The following is a 12,217-nucleotide window of genomic DNA, read 5'->3' as shown; positions in this document are numbered from 1 at the left end:
TATAAAGAGTAAATCTGGCTGATTCACGCAATCCTTTGTGAACGTTTTAAAAACCAGGTGCACTTGAAATTGAGTTGATTGAATTGTACCCTGGTTACTTTGATACTCCAGAATTATAACGTTAAGTTGGTTCTCAACAAAAATAACAATCCAAAAGGCAAAACATACAAAAAGCTGAAAAAAATAAAATAAAAAAACCTAATCAATCGGAATACATCGGCGAATATCCAACATAATTGACTATCTCGAAGTTTGCCGGAGATGGCCGAGTTGTTACGATGGACAACCAAAATGTTATGGGTTATGGTACCCACGTAATATGGTAAAAAGAAATTAAGGATATTGCTATAAGTCGTGATAAAGCATTAAAGCCAAATCTAGCGCATTCATACAGAGGTCGATATGACAATAGAACTGCTCTCGTAAAAGCCATATTGACCACCGGTATACACTGACCTAGCTCTGACCTTGTGTAAGGCGGCCTTTAAAAGTCACATACCATATGGGCACAATAAAGAGGCTAATACGCCTCGCACATCAAGAAGTTTAATATATGGACAACATAATGTCCATAATGACTGTACAAAGTACCAAGATGGTAACCATTACTGTCCACAATGACCACACCAAGGTGGTAGCCCTTACTGTCCAGCCCTTACTGGCCACAATGGCCATACCAAGGTGGTAGCCCTTACTGTCCACGATGGCCACACCAAGGTGCTAGCCCTTACTGTCCACGATGACCGCACCAAGGTGGTAGCCCTTACTGTCCACGATGGCCCCACCAAGGTGGTAGCCCTTACTGTCCACGATGACCGCACCAAGGTGGTAGCCCTTACTGTCCACAATGGCCCCACCAAGGTGGAAGCCCTTACTGTCCACGATGACCGCACCAAGGTGGTAGCCCTTACTGTCCACAATGGCCCCACCAAGGTGGAAGCCCTTACTGTCCACAATGGCCACACCAAGGTGGTAGCCCTAACTGTCCACAATGGTCCCACCAAGGTGGTAGCCCTTACTGTCCACAATGGCCACACCAAGGTGGTAGCCCTTACTGTCCACAATGGCCACACCAAGGTGGTAGCCCTTACTGTCCACAATGGTCCCACCAAGGTGGAAGCCCTTACTGTCCACAATGGCCACACCAAGGTGGTAGCCCTTACTGTCCACAATGGTCCCACCAAGGTGGAAGCCCTTACTGTCCACAATGGTCCCACCAAGGTGGTAGCCCTTACTGTCCACAATGGCCACACCAAGGTGGTAGCCCTTACTGTCCACAATGGTCCCACCAAGGTGGAAGCCCTTACTGTCCACAATGGCCACACCAAGGTGGAAGCCCTTACTGTCCACAATGGCCACACCAAGGTGGAAGCCCTTACTGTCCACAATGGCCACACCAAGGTGGTAGCCCTTACTGTCCACAATGGCCACACCAAGGTGGAAGCCCTTACTGTCCACAATGGCCACACCAAGGTGGAAGCCCTTACTGTCCACAATGGCCACACCAAGGTGGAAGCCCTTACTGTCCACAATGGCCACACCAAGGTGGAAGCCCTTACTGTCCACAATGGCCACACCAAGGTGGTAGCCCTTACTGTCCACAATGGCCACACCAAGGTGGAACCCCTTACTGTCCACAATGGCCACACCAAGGTGGAAGCCCTTACTGTCCACAATGGCCACACCAAGGTGGAAGCCCTTACTGTCCACAATGGCCACACCAAGGTGGAACCCCTTACTGTCCACAATGGCCACACCCCTTACTGTCCACAATGGCCACACCAAGGTGGAAGCCCTTACTGTCCACAATGGCCACACCAAGGTGGTAGCCCTTACTGTCCACGATGACCGCACCAAGGTGGTAGCCCTTACTGTCAACAATGGCCACACCAAGGTGGAAGCCCTTACTGTCCAGCCCTTACTGGCCACAATGGCCATACCAAGGTGGTAGCCCTTACTGTCCACAATGGCCACACCAAGGTGGTAGCCCTTACTGTCCACGATGGCCACACCAAGGTGGTAGCCCTTACTGTCCACAATGGCCACACCAAGGTGGAAGCCCTTACTGTCCACAATGGCCACACCAAGGTGGTAGCCCTTACTGTCCACAATGACCACATCAAGGTGGAAGCCCTTACTGTCCACAATGACCACACCAAGGTGGAAGCCCTTACTGTCCACAATGGCCACACCAAGGTGGTAGCCCTTACTGTCCACAATGACCACACCAAGGTGGAAGCCCTTACTGTCCACAATGACCACACCAAGGTGGAAGCCCTTACTGTCCACAATGGCCACACCAAGGTGGAAGCCCTTACTGTCCACAATGGCCACACCAAGGTGGTAGCCCTTACTGTCCATGATGGCCACACCAAGGTGGTAGCCCTTACTGTCCACAATGGCCACACCAAGGTGGAAGCCCTTACTGTCCACAATGGCCACACCAAGGTGGTAGCCCTTACTGTCCACAATGGCCACACCAAGGTGGTAGCCCTTACTGTCCACAATGGCCACACCAAGGTGGTAGCCCTTACTGTCCACAATGGCCACACCAAGGTGGAAGCCCTTACTGTCCACAATGGCCACACCAAGGTGGAAGCCCTTACTGTCCACGATGGCCACACCAAGGTGGAAGCCCTTACTGTCCACGATGGCCACACCAAGGTGGTAGCCCTTACTGTCCACGATGGCCACACCAAGGTGGAAGCCCTTACTGTCCACGATGGCCACACCAAGTAGGTAGCCCTTACTGTCCACGATGGCCACACCAAGGTGGTAGCCCTTACTGGCCACAATGGCCACACCAAGGTGGAAGCCCTTACTGTCCACAATGGCCACACCAAGGTGGAAGCCCTTACTGTCCACAATGGCCACACCAAGGTGGAAGCCCTTACTGTCCACAATGGCCACACCAAGGTGGTAGCCCTTACTGTCCACAATGGCCACACCAAGGTGGAAGCCCTTACTGTCCACAATGGCCACACCAAGGTGGAAGCCCTTACTGTCCACAATGGCCACACCAAGGTGGAAGCCCTTACTGGCCACAATGGCCACACCAAGGTGGAAGCCCTTACTGGCCACAATGGCCACACCAAGGTGGTAGCCCTTACTGTCCACAATGGCCACACCAAGGTGGAAGCCCTTACTGTCCACAATGGCCACACCAAGGTGGCAGCCCTTACTGTCCACGATGACCCCACCAAGGTGGTAGCCCTTACTGTCCACAATGACCTCACTTTAAACACAGGTAACTTTTGTACAGATAAATTAAGTATTCATTATGGTTATTAAATAATCTTAGTACATTTTTGCCTTAATCGATATTGATTATTTGGTGGGGGCTTTGGTCATAGGGTAGTGGCATGACCTCTCCCCTGTACCAGAGTACCAGAATATAGACATATATGCATGGATTTTTCTTTGAATAATTCTTCTTAATTTCATCGGATTGGATAGCATAGTGGTCAAAGTTGAGGCTCGAAGTCTTCCTGGGGGTTTTACACATTGCAACCGAACCAAGGTGACATGCACAGTGCCCTGTCGGTCCCCATTTGACCGGGACTGACCATTCTTCCTTATCTTTTCTCGCTTGTGTAACACTTAAGATGACTTTCATCGTTGTTAAACAGCCACTGTTTAGGGGGTGGATTATTATCTTTGGCATTAAACCTTGTTCAATAATGAGCCTGATTTTCCTCCATTCAGCTACAAGGTTCCTCTTGGCACTTCACAAGGGATGCGGTGGAGTACGTGAAGCTATATGCAGTCAGCGGGCACGGGCAGACCTTAAAACAACTCCCTTCGAATGCGCCTTTCCGTATTTAATATGGGCCCAAATGAACCAAATTCGAGTACCCAACGATTTCATTGCGTACATTTGTACCTTATTTCGATTTATGAGAATTTCCATTTAACAAACTTCCCAAAGAGAAGATATATCTCTTAAGCTGTTCAAATATTGAATATGCAATTCAATTATTCGCTAATTTGTTTGTTTAGTTGTCTATCAAATATTTTGAATTAAATCTTTAAGCGGACAAAACTAACTGGTTACCCAATTGACGTAAAAGCAAATCGCCCCTCGACAACGGTGTTTGATCATTTAATACTCTGATACGAACAACAAATAATAGCAGGGCACTCCGAACAACAGCTATACAGTCGAACCCCGTTAGCTCGAACTCCCAGGGACCGGCGAAAATACCTCGAGCTTCGGAAAATTCGAGCCAAGCGGGAGTGATTACCTTCAGTATAAAGAAATCGGTTATAGTTCGAGCCAACGAGGAATCGAGCCAAGAGAGTTGGAGCCAAAGGGGTTCGACTGTATTCCCGCCGCATGTAAGGGCGTTATGACCTTGAAATGGCATGGTTTAAACATGGGCTTTACATATTGTTTTCATGACTAAAACACGTAAGCAAAGTTTCATCACTATTTTTAATGCGTAAAAAATATAGAACGGTCACAAAATGCAGGGCTTGGATCGGTATTATATGTGTACGGTCGCCGCTATCCGCGTCCGCAATCCACGTAAATTAAAATCCAACCAGTTTCATACTGTTGGTATAATCCGCCAACTTGAGCTTCCAATCCGCGTCCGATTTATGCACATATACCTGCAATGACAATCGTAACAACTCGGCCATCTCCGGCAAGCTTCGAGATAAACAATTATGTTGGATAATGGCCGAGGTGTTCCGATTGACGCAGTAAGTGAATTCAGCGGTTGATGACGCATAACCGGATAATTAAAATAGAAATAGTGCCAAAACCATTATTTCATTAACAATAAATGAATTTTAATGCACACAACACATTAAAAAAGGAAAACATCCGGATAATGAAACTTTAAAATGTAATGTGTGTTCAATTGATCGTTTTTCAACATGGAAATGAAACATTTAATACAGCCTTTGCTATGATTGCATATTTAAATATTAAGTTTAAGTTTCTGTAAATGTGAAAACAAAAATGATTATTGAAATCAAATGAACAAATAATTAGTTTATAAATTTCTGAATAAAAAATACCATTATCTGTAGAAGAACTGGGGCACATGGAACTTGGAAGATTGTTTCTATTTTGTAATGCGGGCAGCGGGCAGTGGGCGCCGACAGCGTACTCTCTGAATACCGGCCTTAAAACTCTTGACCTTGTAAAGTGACCGTGACATAACTAGCGTCCAACGTGGGATATATTCGTCGCCTTGACGACGTAAACATGCTACCCAAATACTTGTTTGTTGATATATGAAGATCTATGGTGTTTATAAAGTGTATTTCATAGTTATGAAACAGTAGCGTGCTCGCCGAATTGAAATAACCCGAAATCGATGGCAACTGAGCCCAACATCCCAACCCTTGACTTCAGATAAGAAGCGGGAACGAAATCAGGGCTCAAACGCGTAAGCTTCTTTTAAAGAATAAAGGCTCAAATCCGAGTACATGTATATTGTTAAGATAGTACATGCGAGCAACAATGTTTTCCACTAACATTGAGATCAGAGTCATTGTTATTATATTTGGACAAAACATGATAAGAAATTTTGTTTTTTTTCACATTTTTTAAACCATGGGATATGATTGGCCAATGGTAAGAGCGCCGCGGAGCAAACGAACGACAGCGATTATTTAGTGGTTTATATTAAGTCAATTTTTATTGTGCGTTTCGTCTCTGGCAACATGTGTACACGTTTTTCTTGAACGGTTTAAGAGTTATGGCCAAGGTCAACGTGCCCCTGTGGCCAAGGTTAGTTTTACATGACAATACCGACGCTATACCAATACCACAATTTTTATTCTTCGAAAACGAGCTGATCAAGAATAATTTTACAAACATTCAGCCTATCATGATATTAATATGGATTTTAACTGTTGCCTTCATCAGTAGAAATTGTGAACAAATTTCATTTGAATCATTTAATATATGAGGTGACAACTCTCTAGTCTTATGAGGTGACCACTCTCTCGTCTTAAGAGGTGACCACTCGCTCGGCCAAATGAGGTCACCACTCTCTCGCCAAAATGGGGTGACCACTCTCTCGGCCAAATGAGGTGACCACTCGCTCCTCTTATGAGGTGACCACTCGCTTGGCCAAATGAGGTGACCACTCGCTCGGCCAAATGAGGTGGTCACTCTCTCGCCTTATTAAGTGCCAGCTCACTCAGCTAGATGAGGTGACCACTCTCTCAGCCAAATGTGGTGTCCACTCTCAGCCAAATGAGGTGACCACTCTATCAGCCAAATGTGGTGACCACTCTCTCAGCCAAATGCGGTGGCCACTCTCTCAGCCAAATGAGGTGGCCACTCTCTCAGCCAAATGAGGTGGCCACTCTCTCAGCCAAATGAGGTGACCACTTTCTCTCAGCCAAAGGTGGTGGCCACTCTCTCAGCCAAATGAGGTGGCCACTCTCTCAGCCAAATGAGGTGGCCACTCTCTCAGCCAAATGTGGTGGCCACTCTCTCAGCCAAATGTGGTGACCACTCTCTCAGCGAAATGAGGTGACCTCTCTCTCAGCCAAATGAGGTGGCCACTCTCTCAGCCAAATGAGGTGGCCACTCTCTCAGCCAAATGTGGTGACCACTCTCTCAGCCAAATGAGGTGGCCACTCTCTCAGCCAAATGTGGTGACCACTCTCTCAGCCAAATGTGGTGACCACTCTCTCAGCCAAATGCGGTGACCACTCTCTCAGCCAAATGTGGTGTCCACTCTTTCAGCCAAATGTGGTGACCACTCTCTCAGCCAAATGTGGTGTCCACTCTCTCAGCCAAATGTGGTGACCACTCTCTCAGCCAAATGTGGTGACCACTCTCTCAGCGAAATGAGGTGGCCACTCTCTCAGCAAGATGTGGTGTCCACTCTCTCAGCCAAATGTGGTGTCCACTCTCTCAGCCAAATGCGGTGACCACTCTCTCAGCCAAATGTGGTGACCACTCTCTCAGCGAAATGAGGTGGCCACTCTCTCAGCCAGATGTGGTGACCACTCTCTCAGCCAAATGCGGTGGCCACTCTCTCAGCCAAATGCGGTGACCACTCTCTCAGCCAAATGAAGTGGCCACTCTCTCAGCCAAATGCGGTGACCACTCTCTCAGCTAAATGTGGTGACACTCTCAGCCAAATAAGGTCACCATTCTATCATCCAAATGCGGTGAACACTGTCACAGCAAAATGAGGTGACCATTCTATCAGCCAAATGAGGTGACCACTCTCTCATCCTAATGAGGTGACCACTCTCTCATCTAAATGAGGTGACCATTTTCTCATCAAAATGAGGTGACCATTCTCTCTTCTAAATGAGGTGACCATTCTCTCTTCTAAATGAGGTGACCACTCTCTCTTCTAAATGAGGTGACCACTCTCTCATCTAAATGAGGTGATCACTCTCTCATCTAAATGAGGTGACTACTCTCTCATCTAAATGAGGTGACCACTCTCTCTTCTAAATGAGGTGACCATTCTCTCTTCTAAATGAGGTGACCATTCTCTCTTCTAAATGAGGTGACCACTCTCTTCTAAATGAGGTGACCACTCTCTCTTCTAAATGAGGTGACCACTCTCTCTTCTAAATGAGGTGACCATTCTCTCTTCTAAATGAGGTGACCATTCTCTCTTCTAAATGAGGTGACCATTCTCTCTTCTAAATGAGGTGACCATTCTCTCTTCTAAATGAGGTGACCATTCTCTCATCTAAATGAGGTGACCACTCTCTCTTCTAAATGAGGTGACCATTCTCTCTTCTAAATGAGGTGACCATTCTCTCTTCTAAATGAGGTGACCATTCTCTCTTCTAAATGAGGTGACCATTCTCTCTTCTAAATGAGGTGACCATTCTCTCTTCTAAATGAGGTGACCATTCTCTCTTCTAAATGAGGTGACCATTCTCTCTTCTAAATGAGGTGACCACTCTCTCTTCTAAATGAGGTGACCACTCTCTCTTCTAAATGAGGTGACCATTCTCTCTTCTAAATGAGGTGACCATTCTCTCTTCTAAATGAGGTGACCATTCTCTCTTCTAAATGAGGTGACCACTCTCTCTTCTAAATGAGGTGACCATTCTCTCTTCTAAATGAGGTGACCATTCTCTCATCTAAATGAGGTGACCATTCTCTCATCTAAATGAGGTGACCACTCTCTCATCTAAATGAGGTGATCACTCTCTCATCTAAATGAGGTGACTACTGTCTCATCTAAATGAGGTGATCACTCTCTCATCTAAATGAGGTGACCATTCTCTCATCTAAATGAGGTGACCATTCTCTCATCTAAATGAGGTGACCATTCTCTCTTCTAAATGAGGTGACCATTCTCTCATCTAAATGAGGTGACCATTCTCTCTTCTAAATGAGGTGACCATTCTCTCATCTAAATGAGGTGACCACTCTCTCTTCTAAATGAGGTGACCATTCTCTCATCTAAATGAGGTGACCACTCTCTCTTCTAAATGAGGTGACCACTCTCTCTTCTAAATGAGGTGACCACTCTCTCTTCTAAATGAGGTGAGCAATTTGCAAATGAGGTGACCACTCTCTTAGCTAAATGAGGTAAGCACTCTTGGTCAAAATCGGTGATCACACTCTGTCAAATGAGGTGACCACTCTCTTAGCCAAATGAGGTGACCAATCTCTTAGCCAAATGAGGTGACCACTCTATCAGTGAAACGAGGTGGCTCTCTATCAGTGAAACGAGGTGACCACTCTTTCATCCAAATGAGGTGACCATTCTCTCTCTTCTTGGCCTGTGTCAATAGAAGATGTTTCTGAACAACGGTAAAAAAAATATAAATGTTAAAACGAAAGAAATCATCGGTTCATACTTTTAATGAGTCACTATGCATATGTTATCATACATTGTACATCTTATGTGCAAATCTATATACAATGTACACAAAAAATAAGTTAATTTCAATAAGTAAAATGCTACATGTATATACATATAAATACACATCTAAAGTTTTATCAATAGGCTAAACATTTCTCATTGTAAATTCACTTTATAAGGAACAAAGTGATAAAATGTTTTAGGCCAAAGTTTTATAATCCAGAAAGTTCTGAAATGCAACAAATAATTCAATAAGATCAATGACATCTACTTAGTGCAGATCTATAAAATAAAAGTTTAATGCTCTGTCTAATGTTCAACAAATCTAATGGAATATCATGTATATTGTAGAATCATAGGCCTTTTTAAAGGATACAATTTCAGACAATTATCAAGATAGATAGACAATCATAAAATATTTAAGGCCTTTCTTGAGATATTTGTTTAGGAATATATGATGGAACTAGATCGACATATACAATTAAGACTAACATTGCTAATGAAAAACAAAGCTGCATAAAATATATGGACGGATTTCAATTTTAGTCAACATCGCTTAAGACAAAATACAACATATGTAAATCTCACAAAAACATAGCTAAAAAATATAATAATAAGTTTACACTCAAACTTAACATTACAGTGTTTTTCAATTTACATGGACATCCATTGAAATATTATCTGTACACACAGCCATGCTGAGCACAGTAATGGTTAATACAACAGCAAAAATACTTCTGTAACGATAATTTATGGCATAATCAAAGTGGCAGTTTAGGCTCATAAATATTACTGGACGTATTGGCCCCTTGTAATAAACCAATATTTGTGACATTCATAAATTAAGCAAAAAATGTTTTCAATATTTCCTACACCTAACACAAATGTCACCTAGTACAACTCTAGAACTACTTTCTAAGTGCAATAATCTAATATCACAGTTATAACATTTCATTAATCTATAAAAACATTATGCCAAATTTCTTGAGACATAATTTGTGTCCAAAATAACAATCAATTGTTCAATTCTAGAACTTTGACACACAATAAAATAAATGTTTAGTCTCTGCTTAAAATAATATGAACAAGAAAATCAAAGAATTTGATCCCTAGAAACCATCCACACTGTCACATGGTCACTGTATACAGCCATTATGGCTTGTTAACATTCAATTTGTCCTCCTTCCTGAAGTCAAAATGGTTTCCGGTCATCATTATAAGCACAAGGTGCCATACAGGAACCTGATACAACCTATGTATCCTAGCAACAACTTGACAGTATCTCCTAGCAACAAGATGTTTCTTGTCTCCTAGCAACAAGTTGCGCTTTGTCTCCTAGCAACCATTTGTATCTTTTCTCCTAGCAATCAATTGGCATTGTCTCTTAACAACTAGATGATGCTCGTCTCCTAGCAACAAGATGCTTCTCGTATCCTAGCAACCAGATGTTTGTTGTCTCCTAGTAATCCGGTTTCCTGTGTCTTTTTGCAACAACTTGAAATTGTTTCCTAGCAACTAGGTCACATGACATTCACATGACCCCAGGTGAACACAGTTATCTCCAAGCCTGTCTCCAGCTTGTCTTCTTACCTGCAAAATTAAGAGAATGTTTGTTTTATTTGTTAAAAGAGAATAATATCAAAGCAGTTTTTAGTTACTCTGGTAATTCCACAGAGGATCTTTAGGCAAGAGCAAGAAAAACAAATTATTGTATAAGCGCCAATTTGAGTAGTTGAAGAAACTTGAAACAGACTTTAGAAACAGATATAATGTTTTGAAACAGAAAACAAATTAACAGATTTCAAAGTACATGAAGACAAGTAGACATTAAGCATTGAAGGTGATGATAATTATTGAACATCATTGACAGGGTTAAACCAAACATAACAAACAGTTTGTTAGTATGTGAAAATGCTTTTATGTGAAATATAAGCCATCTTAATTATCTGTAATCCCACGAATCGCAAGTCTAAACATATAACAAATATTAAAACTGGTCCCAAGCGTGAAACACTACTTCTGAGTGACAGGTAATAGAGAGGCGTCTTAAATAGCACTGTGACATTGTAATGCGTTTTTGAACGAGGTGCATAGCAAAACAATTTCAGGGATGTGACATTCTTTGCATCTGTCAATGTTTTCATGGCTCATGAACAATTTGGTAATACTTTTTGATAGTATACAAATCCAACAGACTTTTAAGGATTATAAAATATAGCACATGTGATTAACAACAATATGTAATCTTTAAGGCACACAACATATAAATTAATAGAAAAATATTAACAATATATTTGAGTTTCTTTCTCCTGGAGAATTTGTGGCCACGCATCCATTAATTGAAAAATACTGTACATAAATGCTAATATTTTATTATCTGTTAACAAAACATTTGCTTTTCTTTCTTTTGCTCATGAAAGTGAAAAGATAACATAATAATGCATTAAAATTAACATTTTTTTTACCATAATGTCAAACGCGTAAAACACAATAATGCGTTTAAATAAATATTTATTTTTTTGACATCAACCTATATTGATTATAAAAGTGAAATGAGTAAATCAATATTATTATTACCTGGTAATTGAAATAAACAATTTTTTTTTTTGCATCAACCTTTATTGTGCCAATTAAAGGGGATTTTAAGAGAGGAAAGATAAATCTTAAGAAAACATCACAATAGATACCCTAATTACCTCCCTTATCACATGAAATATTGTTTTGGTTTAACCTTCTTATTACATGTACATACCCTTGAGAGTTAAATTTTGAAAGTTTGAAGACGGTTTTTGAAAGGTAATATCATGGACAATTCACTTGTAGGATGAGAACTAAGTTAGCTATATAAACATGACAATCATTGGCGTTCTTCATATTGCCCTAAGCAAGTTTTGAACTTTGATATTTAGGTACAGAAAAGGCCGAGGATAATTTAGTAGGAGAACATTGACAGATGCAAAAACAGCTTGGGTCTATACACGCCCGGGAAACACATCCCTAAATATATACCAGTGGCAATAGAACTGGGAGTTTAGAAGTGTGCGCCACGCCCGTGTTGCTGAAAGTCATATATGCACAATTTAACCTTGCAAACTTTCCCATATCTTAATAGTCGTGTGATGAAAACAGGAAATGTAATGTACAAAGAGATATCAAAAGTAACAGTCCAAACTTATTAGTTTTCGACTCTTGTTAAGCATTTATTTATCACTCCAAAGAGAGTGTCATTTTGTCATATACTAGCAGAAAAAAGCTGAAAACGTCTTTAAATTTCTTGTACAAAACTACTTAAGAAATGAATAATCTTTAAAAAAAAAAAAATCTTACTTCAGAGTAAAATATGGTAAATATTTTTTGTGTGTGTTGCAATTCGGTACAGGTGCACTGATGCTTAAACTCTT

At 42.0% G+C, this 12,217-nt stretch overlaps 1 protein-coding gene across 4 annotated transcripts in view; it reads right to left on the bottom strand.

Annotated features, from left to right (window-relative positions):
• Positions 1 to 8,797: 8,797 nt before the first annotated feature.
• LOC128229687 (A-kinase anchor protein 9-like) overlaps positions 8,798 to 12,217 on the bottom strand; it is a 152,671-nt gene continuing 149,251 nt past the window's right edge. For all 4 annotated transcript variants that reach the window (XM_052941479.1, XM_052941487.1, XM_052941496.1 and 1 more), the window contains one exon: positions 8,798 to 10,406. In XM_052941479.1, the coding sequence (XP_052797439.1) occupies positions 10,372 to 10,406 (35 nt within the window). In that variant the 3' untranslated portion in view covers positions 8,798 to 10,371. The remainder of the gene's footprint in view (positions 10,407 to 12,217) is intronic.

Source organism: Mya arenaria, chromosome 1 (assembly GCF_026914265.1).
Source record: "Mya arenaria isolate MELC-2E11 chromosome 1, ASM2691426v1".
Classification (NCBI taxonomy): domain Eukaryota; kingdom Metazoa; phylum Mollusca; class Bivalvia; order Myida; family Myidae; genus Mya; species Mya arenaria.
This window is presented reverse-complemented; position numbering and strand designations above follow the sequence as displayed.